Consider the following 17,890-nt stretch of genomic DNA (forward strand, 5'->3'; position numbering starts at 1 on the left):
CGCTGAAACAGATGCCAGCTGGAACATCTCGTCTCCACGGATGAAATTCAATGAAGTGCAAGGCTAGTGAGAACAAAAAGGGAGTTTGGATTTCACAGTCAGTAAAACTTCAGAAGTTTCATCATTGCCTTGAACACGTTTCCTGCGTTACTGCGGCAACTGCTGACTGAATATGAAAAAGGAGCCACTATAGACAAAGTGGCCTAGCTCCAAAAGTGAGAGTGATGGATTCTTGGTCAGAGAAGATGGTAACTGCGGCAGGGAGTTAGTGTATTCTTGTTCAGAGAGGATGAGAGGTCCAGAAAGAGGGTGACCAGAACTGATCAGGGTAGATGGGGCTACACCAAGAAAGCAGTCCACCTTCATCTAGATGTGGGTGCCGGGATGAGTGGGTAACTCATTCATAGATTTGGAAGACACATTAAGTGGATATTTTGTGAGGGATTGTGCTCTGTTTCAAATAGAATTTGCCACCCTCTGCATCCTTTGACCCAATGCCCAGGATACAGGCTGTTGTGAAATATGTGTGCCAACTATTAGCTCATTCTAATTAAGGAAGTACTGTGCTGCATCAGGATAAAAGTGAAATATGTGATATGTAAGGGAATCACATATATTACATAATGGAGAACAGGGTATCAAATGAATCTGAGAACATTTTGTTTTGACTGTTAGATGGCTGTTGTGGTGTGTACTCTGTTCAGGCTTGGCCGCCTAAGAGCAAATTGTCTCCTTTACTCAGTTACATTTCTGAGTAGGCAAACTCAGTATCTTTGGAGGTTTTGTGGACTTATTTCCTTCATCTTTTCGCCTCATTTTAAGTGGAATTTATCTCCAAACTAGCTCTGCTGTACTGAGCATTGTATCTACCTTTGCATGGGTTGCACCATCCCGGAGTACCAGGAAGCTTCACCTTTTGTTGCTGTGGACGGAAATCGGGTTCAGTCAGTAATAATTCCTGACAGTAATAATTCCATGTTCACCCCTAACCTTTTGGCTTTTGATTTGAAGACTGGTACTGCTGCTCGTGACAACGATCTCGCTCACTTTCTAAATCCCTAATTACTTTGCTGGTTGGTGAGGCGATGGTCACATAATTAGCATTCCGGATTCCCCCTCTGTCCCCTAACCTTGCATAGATCTAATCTACTGTGGGATGGACTCAATGCATTTTAGCTTCCCAGAAAGATAACGTGTTCCCAAGTAGTTTGTCTTTCCCTGGTGCAGTGTAGCTTTAAGTTAACATGACTGCTACCAGATTCTATCTCTATATTCCCTTAACATTGATATTAACTGCCATTATCAGAGCAATGTCACTTGCCGATTGACTAAAGACTGCCTGGTTTGCTGCTAGTTTGGAGTTGACCTTTCTAGTTCTACAGTTTTGCTTGGAGATCAGTATTTCTGTTTTGAAACTTGCCTGGCAAAGGCCAGGGATTGAAGAACCTTCTGAGTTGTAGTACAGACGACAGGAAAGCCACTGAGAAGAGAGCACCAGTTGGAAATATACCGCATAAGTAAGTCAGGTTGAAAGGGCTATATTGGTAGACGGAATTGCAGATTGAACACCAGGTATAGGCTACCAGGTATTGCAAGTGCTACTATGGAAGCGTGCACCCTAATTCTACAAAACAGGCCCTTTCCTAGTACCAACAAGAAATTCTTATCTGTGTCCTTAATTAGCAACTGCTTGGTATTTATTTTATCCACTTTTAAGACCAAAGGTGACTTTTGATAAGTGGCTTAAATTAGCATTAAAGCAATTGAGGGGCTGCGATAAATTTGCTAAGGATAGGTAGTAGCATGGACAGAAGATTGGCTAACTGGCAGAGCAGAGAGTGGGAATGAAGGTGGTCTTTTCTGGTTGGCTGCTGGTGGCTGGTGGTGTTCCCCAGGGGTCAGTGTTGGGTCTGCTACTTTTCGCTTTATATGTTAATGATGTGAGATGATGGAATTGATGACTTTGTGGCCAGGTTTGCAAATGATACAAAGATAGGTGGAGGGGCAGGTAGTGTTGAAGAAGCAGGGAGTCTGCAGAAGGTCGTGATGAGATTTGGAGAATGGGCAAAGAAGTGGCAGATGAAATATAGTGCAGGAAAGTGTATGGTCATGCACTTTGGTAGAAAGAATAAAGGCATAGACTATTTTCTAAATGGAGAGTGAATTCAGAAATGGGAGGTACAAAGGGACTTGGGGGTCCTAGTGCAGAATTCTCTCAAGATTAACTTGCATATTGAGTCACTAGTGAGGAAGGTAAATGCAATGTAGCATTTATTTTGAGGGGTCTAGAATATAAAAGCAAGGATGTAATGCTGAGGCTTTATAAGTCATTGGCCAGACCACATTTGGAGTATTGTGAGTAATTTTGGGACCTGTATCAAAGGAAGGATGTGCTGGCATTGGAGAGGGTCCAGAAGACATTTACAAGAAAGATCCCAGGGATGAAAGGGCTGACATATGAGGAGCATTTGATGGCTTTGGGCCTGTACTCACTGGAGTTTAAAAGGAGGATGGGGACTCTCATTGAAATGTGCCAAATATTGGAAGGCTTGGATAGAGTGAATGTGCAGAAGATGTTTCCAGTTGGGGGAGAGTTTTGGACCAGAGTGCACAGCCTCAGAATAAAAGAACATCCTTTTGAAACAAAACTGAGGAGGAATTTCTTTAGCTAAAGGGTGGCATATCTGTGGAACTTATGGCCACAGAGAGCTGTAGAAGTCACGTCGTTGGATATATTTGAAGTGGAGGTTGATTGGTTCTTGATTAGTAAGGATGTCAAAGGTTATGGCAAGAAGGCGGGGAATAGCATTGAGATGGAAAAATAAATCAGTGCTTATCAAATGAAGTAGCAGACTCCAATGGATGGGGTGATCTAATTCTACTTCTGTCTTATAAATATAGAACAGTACAGCACAGTACAGGCCCTTCGGCCCACAATGTTGTGCCAACCCTTAAACCCTGCCTCCCATTTAACCCCCCACCTTAAATTCCTCCATATACCTATCTAGTAGTCTCTTAAATTTCACTAGTGTATCTGCCTCCACCGCTGACTCAGGCAGTGCATTCCACGCACCAACCACTCTCTGAGTAAAAAACATTCCTCTAACATCCCCCTTGAACTTCCCAACCCTTACCTTAAAGCCACGTCCTCTCTGTTTGAGTTTGAGTTTTCTCTGTTGTTAATTATTTGGAGGATGGAGTTACTGAAATGCCAGGCACTGGCTTTCTAAAGCCCAGTGATAACTCTGGGTACTCATTCTAAGGAGAGCTGGCCTCAATGGATTCACCTTATTCAAACAATACAGTCATTCACTTCTGGCTGCAGTATAGTATAGTTGCATTTTAACTCAAAATGTAATTTTTCCTACCAAAGCATTGACCAACCATGGGTCTGCATAGTCCCAGATTAATGGTTAATGGCATCTTTATTCTGGATCTGGAAGGAAAGGCTTCATCACAAGGAAACCTTTACAGATTTTCTTGTTATTATTAGAGGAGCTTGAAAAGTCATGGGTTACAAGCTCATTTGAATGGATGGTCACTTTTTTATCCAGTGCCACTAGCAGTCATTGTGTGATTTCGTGCTCTATACGTCTTAAGTTCAGGCCATAAGCAAAGAAGCCCGTTTCTCAGTTAAACAGAATTCATTATTTTTTATCTCCAGTAGAAATGTAGTGGATCATACTTTACCATTTTATTCAACAATTCAAAGTGTGTTTTATTTTCTTTCGGTTTTATACTTGCATACTGATGTCTTGGGAATCACTGTTTACATGTTCTGGAGATTTCCCATCGTCTTGTATAGTCATAGAAAAGTACAGCACAGAAACGAGACTTTCAACCCATCTAGTCCATGCTAAAACCATTTAAGCTGCCTACTGCCATCAACCGGCACCAGGACTATAGCCCTCTATACCCCTGCCATCTGTGTACCTATCCAAACTTCGCTTAAAATGTTGAAGCCGAGCTCACATGCTCCACTTGCGCTGGCAAGTGCTCTCACAGCCTTCTGAGTGAAGAAGTTTACCCTCATGTTCCCCTTTTCAGCTTTCACCCTTAACCCATGACCTCTAGTTGTAGTCTCACCCAAACTCAGTGGTAAATACCAGCTTGCATTTACCCTATCTATACCCCTCATAATTTTGTATACCTCTATCAAATCTCCTCTCAATCTTCTACATTCCAAGGAATAAAGTCCTAACCTATTCAATCTTTCCATATATCTCAGGTCCTCCAAACCTGGTAACATCCTTGTAAATTTTCTCAGTACTCTTTCGGCCTTATTTACACATTGCCTGTAGGAAGGTACCTCTAGGGAGAAGTCAGTCTTAACTGTAGATGATGTGGTTATCAAAGCATCCTCGTACAAGGTTGGATATTGTCAGTTAAGATTTGTTAATGCAGACCTCAGACTGCCTTCCAATTAACAATTAATTTGCTGAGCAAGGTAAGGCAACAAGAATGACTATCTGAATTCCATGCAGAGTGGAACCAACAAAACTTGTAAAATAAAACTGTTATGTCAATACTGCACATTACCTTCTGCCGATTACACCACTGGTATTTAAGGCAGCAATGAAGATCCTTCATCTCGGGACTTCCCTCATCATGTCAGTAGCCTCCTTTCAGTTTTCACCACTGTCAATCATGAAAGTCCCAAGTGGAGACACGTCATACTCAGATGTAGAAGGACGCTTCATTGCTGTTTCCGTAACAGTTTTGTTTTGCCAGTCAGGATCATTAGCCCTGAGCTGAACCCCTGAACCTGGAGGACTGGTGGACTACTGGACTACTCTTAGTCTGGCCTCTACCCTTTGACCTGTATGGCATAGGTGTCCCTACCAAGAGCCAAAGCTTAAATCCCTGACTCTAGCCAACATAGCTCTCTTGGGTCATTGAGCTTGTAAGCCTCCAAACCATGAAAAGGTTATGGTCATCTCAGAGGAAATACTGTACATAGGGAGCCACAAACAAGCAGACATCACAAGAAAGGGGAATTGTATCTGCTATGCCATTTACAATTCCTAGATTGCGCATGACCTTTATGACGATTCTATGTAATTAATGAAGTGCATATAGCACTTCCTCAATTCAGTGTTAACTTTCTTGCAGCATTTTTGAACACTGTCCCTGCTTCAGCCTTTCCTTCATTTCTATACCAATTGGATTCATACGTGAATACTGAAATAAAGCGTGTGGTTTTTGTGTGTGTTAATAAATTGAGGTTGCACTCCTAATTATTTAACCCACTCTGCAGTCTCTCTGTGTTCATAAGGGCACTATCCTCAGTTTGCTAAGCTTTTATTGCTTTGTTTGGCAGTTTCACCCTCTCTGGCTGTGTAACACCAGTGAAGATGAACAACAAGACTATGGCTTTGTCAGTATGATCAAACTGGAGAGGCCTGATCGAGACCCACATCCTTGTCTCTCGCTCTTCAACAAGGTAGGGGACTTCTGCGTGTTCGCGCACACATGCACCGTCACATACATGCACACAGTCCATACCAGTATGTATGTATTCATTTGCACAAGTGTATGCTCCTAATGTTTTTTTGATTAGTTGAAAATGGTATTGAGCAAATTATTTGAGAGTGTCTGTGGGTTTTAATCTTGAGGTTTAAATACCAAAAGCTCTTCACAAAAGCATTGATTTTCAGAAAACTTAAGTATTTCCTAAATTCTCCTGCAAAGGGACGACCTTTTAGTCTTTCACTGTCTCAGGTTCGGTGCAATTAATTAAGACCAAGACTTGAACATAGATCACTTAGGCACCCAGTCTTGCCTTGAATCATTTGTGTGGAGTTGTCGCGTTCTGGTCCCTCAGCAGACTATGCTGTGATCCAATGGGCCTTGGCAATTTGCATCAGCCAGATATTTAACTGAAGGTCACAAATAACCCCAAGAGCTTGATATCCATGCATTAAGCCGGGAACTAAACATTCATCCTTTCTGCAGTTTTTGATCTGGCAGGGGTGAAGGCAGGGACAGGGGAGGGAGGGAAGACATTCAAAATCTTTAGTATGTACACTAACAGATTGGGTACATTTTGCACAGTAGCCACTCCTATTTAAATCATTCTATCTGATTCTGTAATCTCTAACCACTTTTCTTGGAAGTGCTGACCTCATACCTCCATGTAGAGCATTAGCGTTTGGTCAGTTGTGCATTCAACAACTACCTCTCACCCAGATTCAGATTTTCCTGATATAAGTTCCCATGGGTCTCTTCTATACTCATCTGAAGGCACTTAAAGAAATGTAGGGAAAAAAGAATTAAAGAAATGCAAACAATAAACTCTTCCAAAAAGATGCCAAAAGCTCTTGGACTGTGGTGAGTAGTACACAGAACTGACGATAAATTACAGTTAACGTATGTAATTTATGTCACAACAAATTTATATGTTAGATTTGTTAATGAGTTAATTGTAGATATTAAGGGGAAAAATTGAGTTGGAGTTTCACTAAAGAGCTTTCACTCAATACCTTACTCTCCCCTCTCCACCAAAGCATTTGTAAGGGGTTTCTTCTTTTATGTTACTGCGACGGCTAACAAAATGGCTTCATTGTTATGTTATAATTAAAATGGCTTTTCTGTAATAATAACTGCGATGTAAGGAGTTCTCTCTCTCACTGCTTGTTTGGGTTATATTATTGATAAGAGAGGGAACGAACCAATTGAGATAGATGTTATTCTTTCTTGTGTGTCTGTAAGCTCGTGTTTTCGCGGGGGTTGAGGCAGAAAGTGTGATGGGGACAGAGAGAGGGGACATAATGCTGTAAGCTGTCCAGCAGGATGGACCCCGAGCGGGAGTCCGAGGCCCAGGGTCTTCGGCGAGGAGAGGAGAGGAGGACAGACTCGTGTGGAGCATCTGGTCAACCACCATGGTTGGTCCCAGGCAGCGGGTCGAGGGGGTCGGAGGGGATCGAATGGTGGAAAGAAGACCCCGTTAATTGAGCTCCAACTGTTGTGCACGAAGTGGTTGAACTTTGATAAGTTTGGCGCCTTTTATTTTCCTTTTATATTTTATCTCTATTAAGTACATAGTTCGGTAAGATCTATAAAGTGTAATCATTTAATCGCATATGGTGTATTGTCTGTTATTTGGCGGATGGGGTACATCACACAGCATCCACACAAACTTGATTACCCAGTTTGGCGGGGCTGAAGGCTGCTCCCCCGAGACGAAAGCGAGCTGAGTGAGCCTGAGGCTTACCAGGGGGATACACATTTATCATTGGACATGAAGAAATACTGGAACTCTTGTTTAACAGTCTAGTTAAAATTACAATCAATTGCGAATAATTTTCTGAGCATTTGACAGCCCTAGTATCGAGGGGAAATCACATCTCGCCCTCTCTGTGTTCGCTGTGTTGATAGTTTCAGCTCCTTCTGGACCAGAGGATGTACTTTTCCTGCACTGTATACTTAACTATTTTTTGTCCCAGTATACCAATAAATGTTGTGTTTAAAGACACAATGCAAATTGTCCATATTAGAGGTGAGCAAGGATGATGCAGAGAACTCGAAGTAAGCATCTGACCCTCACCGCCACCAGCAGTGATAAATTATTCAACCCTTGTTTGATAACCTTTGCATCTTGGTTATGCTACCGTAGTTTCATTTAAGTTCTAGTGATCAGTTAAGTGGAAGAGATATGAAATATACCTAATTTTATGGAAGGCAATCCTTCCTAAGGCAGTTATTGAATAAGAGTAATGCAAAAGAACTGGAGAACTTCGGTCTGCGTAGTTTATTAATTTTCTGAGGGCATTTTTCTTGCATCTTTGTCATTACCATTTACTTTGCTGACTGGAGAGTGATCATCAAAATAACGGCTCATCCGCCAGTCCTGATGAAATGTCTCGGCCCGAAATGCCGACTTTTTTATTCCTCTGCTGATTTCCTCCAGCATTTTATGTGTGTTTCCCTGTATTTCCTGCATCTGCAGTGTAACATGGTGTTTCAAGCCTAGATATGGGTCCGGGTTTTGTGAAAGTGAAGCTGAGGTAAGCAGTGAGTCGTATGATTAAATGTTTTTACTAAGACATGCTAACAACTATACACACTGGGTAACTTATGGGTGAGGGAGCTCCAAACGAAAACGTGTGCACAAAAGCCCACACCCAAAAGAGAATGCCTGCCACACAGAGAAGACCCAATCGATTTACTGTGCGATTGATCAGCTGCACGTCGACACGCCTCATTCTCACAATCGATCTGATACAGTACATCAATGGTTGAATGTCTTGCCATTAGCTGAATAATATATGGGTGAGCAGAACATGAATTTACAATTTATTTAAATCTTACATCCATGTTTAACATGAGAGAATAAAAATCTTCATGTTATGACTCCATTGCAATGTACAGCCGTGTGAATTTAAAAGTCTAATGGCTTGTAGAAAGAAGCTGTCCCATAGCCTGCTGCTCCTGGCTTCAATGCTGCGGTGGTGTTTACCAGACAAAGCAGACATGAATGGAAGGGGAATTTGTTGGTGGGTGCAGTCTGCAGAGCAGTAAGGGAAAAATTGGGACATGGTGAGAAGAACAAACTATGAGATTAGATTGGGAGCTCCAAAGGGGGTTGATGAAGATGAGCTGCAGGTTTCTGGTATAAGAACGAGCCACTTTCTACATGTAATGTAAAAGGTGTGTATATTGTATCTGAATATATGTACTATGTGGCAGGGATATATTTGCATATATTTTAGTGCTTTTATGTTGGTCTATAGAGGTATTTGTGCATATACAGTTCCGTACAAAAGTCTTGGGCACACGTGAAAAAGTGCTGTAAAGTGAAGAAGCTTTCAAAAGTATTGAATTAAAAAGTTTCTTAGGTATCAAAGAAAACTGTAAAGAGCGTTAAACAGTAAAGAGTTCAATCAAATCAATATTTGTCTTTAAAACTGCATCAATACTCTTAGGTTCACTGTCATGCAATTTTATAAGAAAATTGATTGATAGGGTTGTTCCAAGCATCTTGGAGAACATGTCATAGTTCGTCTGCAGACTTTGGCTGTCTCACTTGGTTCTTTCTCTCCAGGATCCCGGACAGTCTTAATGATGTTGAAATCGGGGCTCTATGGAGGCCATACCATCTGTTGCAGAGTTCCTTGTTCTTCTTTCTGCTGATTATAGTTCTTTGACCTTGGCCATCTGTTTGGGGTTGTTGTCCTGCTGCAGATTGAAGCTGGGACCAATCAGATGCCTCCCTGGTGGTATTGCATTATGGACCAGAACCAGCTTGTACTTATCAGCATTGAGACTTCCACTAATTCTGACCTGATCACCAACACCATTTGCAGGAATGCAGCCCTAAATCTGCAGGGAACCTCTGCCATGATTCACTGTTGGCTGCAGACACTCATCCATGTAGCGCTCTCCAGCTTTTCTATGGACAAACGGCCTCTTGTTTGAGCCAAAAATATCAAATTTTGGCTCATCAGTCGAGAGCACTTATTGCCATTGATCAGTGCCCAGTCCTTGTGTTGTTATGCATGGGTGAAACTCTTGGCTTTGTCTTCACTTAGGAGGAATGGCTTTTTGGCAGCAGTTCTTCCATGAAGACCACTTCTGACAAGACTTCTCCAGACTGTAGAGTGGTGTACTTGGGTTCCGCTCCAGTGGTTTTTGTGAATTCAAGTTGAGAGCAGTGCTGGACTTAGAAGAGATGTCAGTTTAATCTATCTCCTGTCCTCTGTACTTAGTTTCCACTGCCTAACACTGCATTTCTGGTCCTCAACCTTGCTCCTTCTTTGTGTTTCTTCAGAAGAACTTGGACGGCACATCTTGAAGCTCCTGTCTACCATGAAATTCCTGTTTGGGAGAGATCTTCCTGATACAGGATGAAACCTTGTGTCTTCTTGTTATGCTCACTGGTTTAAGAATTGATGATGTAAAGGTTAAACTTTCACATTTGCTACACACTCACCTTTTAGTTTGGTTGTCCTTCGCCCAATTTGATTCCTTCTACACCTGTTTCGGTTTCAGTTAATCAGTTTAGTTCATTCAACTCATTATGTCATTGATCATTAGCACCAGTTCATTATTTTTGTTTAATCATGCACTGGGCTATAGACCTACAAAGTAATCAAGATATTATTTGAAAAATTGTCTGTTACTTAATATGTTACTTTTTTTTAACAAAATACAAAAATTCATTGTAACATTTAATATTTTGGAAAATTAATGTTTGGAAATCTGAAAATTGCTCTTTTCTACTGACACACGAATGCAGAAGACAAAAAAGTAAACATCTAAAACAATATATTTAAGAAATCTAGTTTGTCTTAAGACTTTTGCATAGTGCTATATATTTTGAAGATTATTGCTGAATACAGTAGCTTTGTTTAAAGTTTAATCTCATATACAGTATAATGTCATTGAGCTATACAGCATACCCTTTGTTCAACTTGTCCATGCCGACCGAGTTGTCTACCTGAGCTAGTCCCATATCCCTCTACTTGTTTACTTACTGCCCGTTACAACGCTGGTGTTTAGGACAGCAATGAAGGCTCTCTATCTCTGGCAGTGTTCACGGCTTCCTGCATCCTGTCAGTAGCTCAGATTTCACCACTGTCAGTCATGCAAGTTCCGGGTGGAGACTCAGAAGAACCATCGTACTCAGATGTAGAAGGATTCTTCATTAATGTTTCCATAAAACCACTCAGGGTTGTTAGCCTTGAGTTGAACCCCCAAACTTGGAGGACCGATGGACCACTCTTACTCTGACCTTTACCCTTTGACCTGTTTGGCATGGGTGACCCTACCAAGAGCCAAAGCATAAAGCCCTGACTCCAGCCAACATAAATCTCCAGGCCATTGAGGCACACAAACCTCCAAACCATGACAAGGTGGTGGTCCTCTTGGAGGATATCCCTCTAAACCTTAATTATTTCATCTACCTGTCCAAATGTAATTTGAGTGTTATAATGATACCAGTGTTTTTTTCTGTAACTTCAAAACATTAAACTAATTCAAGGGAAAGGACATGAGTCCAAAATGTGAGTGTAACTTCGTGTTTACTTTAAGTGAGGCGCATGTGTATCATGTGCTAGCATGACGACGTATACAGTCCTGCTGTGTACATACATCTATTGATTCTTCTGGACACATCTTCAGTGATGTTCCTGGAATCATCGGGTGTTTCGGGTCTTTCAACATCATACAACCTCCTCCAGGTGACCCAGCCGGGGCTGATCAAGTGACTTAAAAATATACATATAATTCGTAATGAATTATTTAAAGAAAAAGAATGCTTACTCAAACAATATACTTACAATATTACTCAAATACTACTGAAATGTTAAATACACAACGCTCCTCCCTGCTTAGCTGTAAACTCCATCTCAATACAGAATGCATCTCAACTATATACACAGTATACTATGTAATATAACTACAATACAGACATCCACAGCATAGTTAATTTTAAATTGAGTTGTACTGTATTGAGTTGTAGTTTATAGCTTGGCAGGGAGGAGTGTTGTCCATTTAATATTCCAGTAGTATTTGAATAATATTGTAAATATATTGTTTGAGTAAGATTCTTGTTGTTTAAATCATTCATTACATGTTATACGAATTGCATACGTCATCATGCTACCACGACGTACATGCACGCCTTGCTTTAGGTAAACATGAAAAAAGACTCACATTTCAGACTCCTATGTCTTCCTTTAAATTAGTTTAATATTTTGAAGTTACAAAGCATAATACCCACTTCTACCACTTCTTGTGGTTGTTCATTCCACATACCCACCACCTTTTGTATGGAAAACGTGCCCCTCAAGTTCTCTTAAAAATGTTTCCCCTCTCACTTTAAATCTGTGACCTCTCCAGTCTTACACTCCCCTACTGTGGGAAAAGATCTCTGTATGTCATGATCTTATATTCCTCTATAAGGTCATCCCTCAGCCTCCTATGACCAAGGGGAAAAACCTCCAACTGATGTAGGCTCTCCCTATAACTCAAGCCCTCCCATCCTGGTATCATCCTTGTGAGTCTTTTCCAGCTTAATGACATCTTTCTACAGCTAGGATACCAGAACTGCTCATAATAGCCTAAGTGCAGTCTCGCCAAATCTGGTACAGGTGTAACATGATCCCAGAATCATCAACAAATATCATGAAATGTGTTGTTTTGTGGCAACAGTTCAATGCAACACATAAAAATTATTCTAAGATACAAAAGATATAAGATGCCATCTGGGAAACAGTACCGCAGCATAAAAGCCAGGACCAACAGGTCCCAAGACAGCTTCTTCCACCAGGCCGTCAGACTGATTAACTCATACTGATTTGAGTGTATTTCCATGTTACATTGACCGTTCTATTTATTATAAATTACTATGATTGCACATTGCACATTTAGACGCGGACGTAATGTAAGGATTTTTACTCCTCATGAATATGTGAAGGATGTAAGAAATAAAGTCAACTAAATTCAAAATAAAATAAATTAGTGCAAAGAAGAATATTGAGGTCGTGTACATGGGTCATGAATCATTCAGAAATCCGATGGCAGAGGGAAAGAAGCTGTAACTGAGTGTGGGTCTTCAGGCTCTTGTACCTCTTTCCCAATGGTAGTAATGAGAAGAGGGCAAGTCCTGGATAGTGAGGGTCCTTAATGTTGGATGTCACCTTCTTAAGGTACCACACTTTGAAGGTGTCCTCGATGGTGTGGCAGGTTGTTCCCGTGATGGAGCTGGCTGAGTCTACAACCCTTCGTAGTTTTTCTCAATCCTGTGCACTGGAGCTCCTATACAAAGCAATGATGCAGCCAGTCAGAGTGCTCTCCACCATACAATTGTAGAAAATTGAAAGAGTCTTTAGTGACGTACCAAACCTCCACAAGCTCCCAATGACATATTAACTCCTGTACTTTGTAACTGGAGCGAAGAAAGAAAGCATGCAAAATGCCTCCTGTACCACTTTGTCAAACTGTGTAGTCATTTTAAGGAAGTTGTGTTCTTGCACTTCTTCATCTCTCATTCCTCAACATTTTCCACAGTCATGCCATTCATTGTATGTCATATCCTGGTTTGATTTACCAAAACCCAGCATTTTGAACTTGTCTAAGTTAAATTCCATCCACTTTCTCAGTTAATACTATTATAATCTTAGATAAATTTCTTCACCATGCAGAAAACCATAAATTTTGGTGTCATCTGTAAGTACGCCAACTACATTCTCATCCATATTGCAAATATAGATGATGAACGACAGAGGACGCAGCGCCAGTCCCTGCAACATACTGCTGGACAACCACACTCCACCACTCTGTCGCCAAGCTAATATGTGCATATTGTCATCTAAAATAAAACTGTAAAGATAGTGAGTGTTGAGTGCTTCAGAGAAAGTGATGAGCCAAGACTTGTTTAAGGAGCAATGCCCCGTTAATAAAGCTGATTTGGATTTCAGCTAGACGTTGACCATCGGCAAGAACGTGGACGATTGTCAAATAGACAGGAGAGCATTATTCATATTTTGCTAGGATTAGAGAAATGCCATGGAATAGAGACCAGATTGTGTTGATTTAGGTGATAAAGAAGCTAATATGCTGGCATTGGTGGATCAGATTATTGTAAAAATTATCATCTTTAACCAGAAATGAGGTGAGAATAGAATAGATTCATAATGAAAATGTGTGTGTGTGTGCACATGTAACATTCTTAAAAAGCAGGTTAGATAATTACTATTTATTGAAATTTGTCTGGTGGCTAGCTATTAAAACCCGTAGTCTTCCTGTTCATACATACATACATACTGATGTGAATACTGGCATTTGATAGAGTAGTCTGGAGCAAGATGATCCGGGTGGGCTATTTCATTACACATTCTTGCTTGTTGTTTCAGAGGCAGATCCAGCCTGACCTCAACCATTAATTGTTTGTCTGGTAGAACTTGGCTCTTAATTTCACTTTCAGAGCCAAGGGAAATAATTATGGGTTATTGGAGATTCAGGAGAGGAACAGACCAATAGGATGATAAAAGATTGCTTGTATTCTGTTGTAGTGTTTGTTCATAAAGGCAACTGAAAAAGCATAGCTAATACTATTTAAAGATCTGCTCACATTTTTCTCATTTCTCTTGACTATTTCTGACTAAATCAAAGTGTCAAACATACAAACTGTCATTTCCTCTAGCTGAACTTGTGACAGAATTTTATACTTAGTTAATACTTTTATAGCCAAAACCTTTTTCTTAAGAACCTAATGCTTCCAAACATAGGAATTAATTGCCAAGACCTGTAAGGGATAGTCTGGTCCTGGAAGCACTAAGAGCAGATGCCTTCCACAAAGAACACCATGTTTGTGCCATGGCTATCTGATTGGAATCATCTCCCTGGAAGCCGTCAGTTTAGGTGCAAGGAGCAAAACAATTACTATTGTTTCTCTACCTTCCAATAGCAATTGAATTTACCTATAATCAGTGAAGAGCAAGTTCAACAGATACCTCTAATGTTGTGTTTCTACACGTAATTAGATTTGAAGGGAAAACTGCTACACAGCACATTCTATCAGGATAGGGGAAGCAAATCTCGCCTGAGAAGTATCATAATGGATCCTCCTTTTGGTACCTCTCAATTACCTTCATTTTTGCTTATCTGTTATTACTGGACTTCATCTGGGCACAGCATTATTCAGCTAGCTTGTCATCATTAATGTCCAGATGTCCTTTTAATGGGGGTCCTCCTCAACTGTATGGACTATTCATTCCAGCTGTCTATTGTCATTCCCCCATTCCTTCTCCCAATTATTCTTTCCTCTGCATTCTGTCCAAATCTATTAAATTTTGTGGGAGAATGCATGGTTCTTCCTGCTATGTTTTAGCTAAGTAATGATGTTAAACTCCACACTACAACTAACAGGACTTCTGGAATCATCGAATCCTACAGCATGGAAATAACCATTTGGCTACCCTTCCCTGTTACCCCTCTGTGCCTTGGGATTCAAGCACTCATCTTAGTACTTAAGTGCTATTGGTGACTCTGCTTCAGCCACTCTCTCAGACAGTGCACTCTAATGCTTGCCACTCTCTGACTGAAGAAGGTTTCCGTCATATCTCCTTTGAGTCTCTTGTCCCCTTACCTTAAACTTAACTTCTTTTGCTGTGGGAATAGTTTCCTGCCAACTGCATTACACCTCATCATTTTATACACATCCTTCATGCTCCTGTTACCTCCTCAGCTCCAGGGAGGAAAGATCTAGCTTATCCAGTTTCTCCTCATATCTGAATGGCACCATCGCAGGCAACAACCTGGTGAATCTGTTTTGCACCACAATATCCTTCCTATCGCAGGGTAACCAGAACTGCACGCAGTACTCCAGCTGAAATCTGACCACAGGTCTATAAAGTTGGAGCATAATGTGCTTGTCTCTACAGTGCCGATGAAAAGTATTCACCCCCCTTGGAAGTTTTCATGTATTATTATTTTACAACTTTGAATCACAATGGATTTAATTTGGCTTTTTTGACACTGATCAACAGAATTAAACACTTTCATGTCAAAGTGAAAACCGATCTCTACAAAGTGACCTAAATTAATTCAAAATATAAAACACAAAATAATTGATTGTATAAGTATTCACCCCCTTCAAGTCAGTATTTAGTAAATTCACCTTTGACAGCAAGTACCGCCTTGAGTCTGTGTGGATAGGTCTCTAACAGCTTTGCACATCTGGACACTGCAATTTTTCCCCATTCTTTACAAAACTGCTCAAGCCCTGTCAGATTGCATGGGGATTGGGAGGGAACAAGCCCTTTACGAGTTCAGCCATAATTCTCTGTTGGGTTGAGGTCTGGCCTCTGACTTTGCCACTCCAGGACATACACTTTGTTGTTTTTCAGCCATTCCTGTGTAGCTTTGGCTTTATGTTTGGGGTCATTGTCTTGCTGGAAAACAAATCTGCTCCCAAGTTGCCGTTCTCTTTCAGATTGCATCAGCTTTTCCTCTAGCATTTCCTCTAGCAATTTCCCTGTATTTTGCTGCAATCATTTTACCCTCTACCTTCACAAGATTTCCAGGGCTAGTTGTAGTGAAACATCCCCACAGCATGATGCAGCCACCGCCATATGATGATATGCAGAGTTTGGCTTACACCAAACATAGTATTTAGTCTGATGGCCTAAAAGCTTAATTTTGGTTTTATCAGACCATGGAACCTTCTACCAGCTGACTTCAGAATCTTCCACATGCCTTCTGGCAAACTCTAGATGAGATCTCATGTGAGTAGTTATCAACAGTGGCTTTCTTTTTGCCACTCTCCTATAAAGCTGCGACTGGTGAAGCACCCAGACAACAGTTGTTGTATGCACAGTCTCTCCCATCTCAGCCACTGGAGCTGGTAACTCCTCTGGAGTTGTCACAGGTCTCTTGGTGGCCTCCCTTATTAGTACCCTTCTTGCACAGTCACTCAGTTTTTGAGGACGGCCTGCTCCAGCTGTGCCATATTCTTTCCGTTTTTTGATGATTGACTTAACTGTACTCCAAGGGATATACAGTGACTTGAAAATTTTCTTGTATCCATCTCCAGAGTTGTGCTTTTCTATGACTCTTTCGTGGAGTTGCTTGGAGTGTTCTTTTGTCTTCATGGTATAATTTTTGCCAGGATACTGGCTTACCAGCAGTTGGATCTTCCAGATACAGGTTTATTTTTACTACATTCAATTGAAACACCTTGACTGCACACAGGTCTCCAAAAACAGATCTCCATTTAACTAACTATGTGACTTCTAAAATCCAATTGGCTGCACCAGTGATAATTTAGTGTGTCATTTTAAGGGGGGGGGGTGTGAATACTTAATGCAACCAACTATTTTATGTTTTATGTTTGTAATTAATTGAGATCACTTTGTAGAGATCTGTTTTCACTTTGACACAAAGGAATCTTTTTATGTTGATCAGTGTCTAAAAGACTAAATTAAGTCACTGTCAATCAATGTTGTGAAACAATAACACATGAAAACTTCTGGGGGGGGGTTGAATACTTTTTTATAGGCACTGTATATTTAGTAATGAAGGTAACCATGTTATCTACCTGCATTTCCACCTTTAAGGATCTTTGGACTTGCAAACCAGCATCCCTCTATTCCTCAGTATTCCCGACGGCTATGTCATTCATGTTGTATGACTGGCTTCCAATTTCTCTATATTAAATTCTGTCTGCCATTTTTCGGCCTATTTACCAATGCATCATTATCTCACTGCAGCCTTCTGCACCAAATCTACTAATCTTCCCGTTTTCTCACCTTTTGCATCCAATAAGTGACAAGATATCAAGGAGACCACATGAGTATGTTCAAGTACAGCTAGTTCCCTTCAATCACTGCGTTCTCGAACCATTACACTAATTACCACCCCAGTATAGCAATACCATGACCTCTTTGATCACTTTGCACTACAACAAACATCCTTTGTTTTAATTGTGTTTTTCTTGTGTATACTTTACATTATTTATGTTTGTCTAGTGAATTTCACTTATATAATGTTATGTACCTGTGTATTCATGCATATGATAATAAATCTGGCATTGACCTTTTTTTTCAGCTTTTCTGCCAAACTCTATGTGGCACACCCTTCGTAGCTGCTGTCTTTATTGGGTGGTTCCCAATATGATTCAGTGCGTTAACACTTTGTAGGATTTCAGGTTTTGTCCAAGAGACATCCACAGATTTGCTTTCTGTTAAACACAGAAACCGGTGGCTTGTGTAGGCACTGGATTTACACAACAGAGTTTCAGCCTCAAGTTTTACCAATTGTTTTATAGGGACCTACTGTGAAATTAAACATCAAAGTAGCATGGGACTTGCTGTCTGTTGGGATGGTTAAACCTCAGTTGAGAGGAAGCTGAAGGCAGTTTATGTATGAAGTGTTTCTGGGGCATAAT

At 40.7% G+C, this 17,890-nt stretch overlaps 1 protein-coding gene across 3 annotated transcripts in view; it reads left to right on the plus strand.

The window, feature by feature from the left end:
• The window catches only part of LOC134336722 (E3 ubiquitin-protein ligase RNF43), a 231,887-nt gene that overhangs the window by 144,538 nt on the left and 69,459 nt on the right, over window positions 1-17,890 (plus strand). For all 3 annotated transcript variants that reach the window (XM_063031125.1, XM_063031127.1, XM_063031128.1), the window contains one exon: window positions 5,321-5,443. In XM_063031125.1, coding sequence (XP_062887195.1) covers window positions 5,321-5,443 — 123 coding nt within the window. The remainder of the gene's footprint in view (window positions 1-5,320; window positions 5,444-17,890) is intronic.

The sequence above is a fragment of the Mobula hypostoma genome, chromosome 23 (genome assembly GCF_963921235.1).
Source record: "Mobula hypostoma chromosome 23, sMobHyp1.1, whole genome shotgun sequence".
Classification (NCBI taxonomy): Eukaryota; Metazoa; Chordata; class Chondrichthyes; order Myliobatiformes; family Myliobatidae; genus Mobula; species Mobula hypostoma.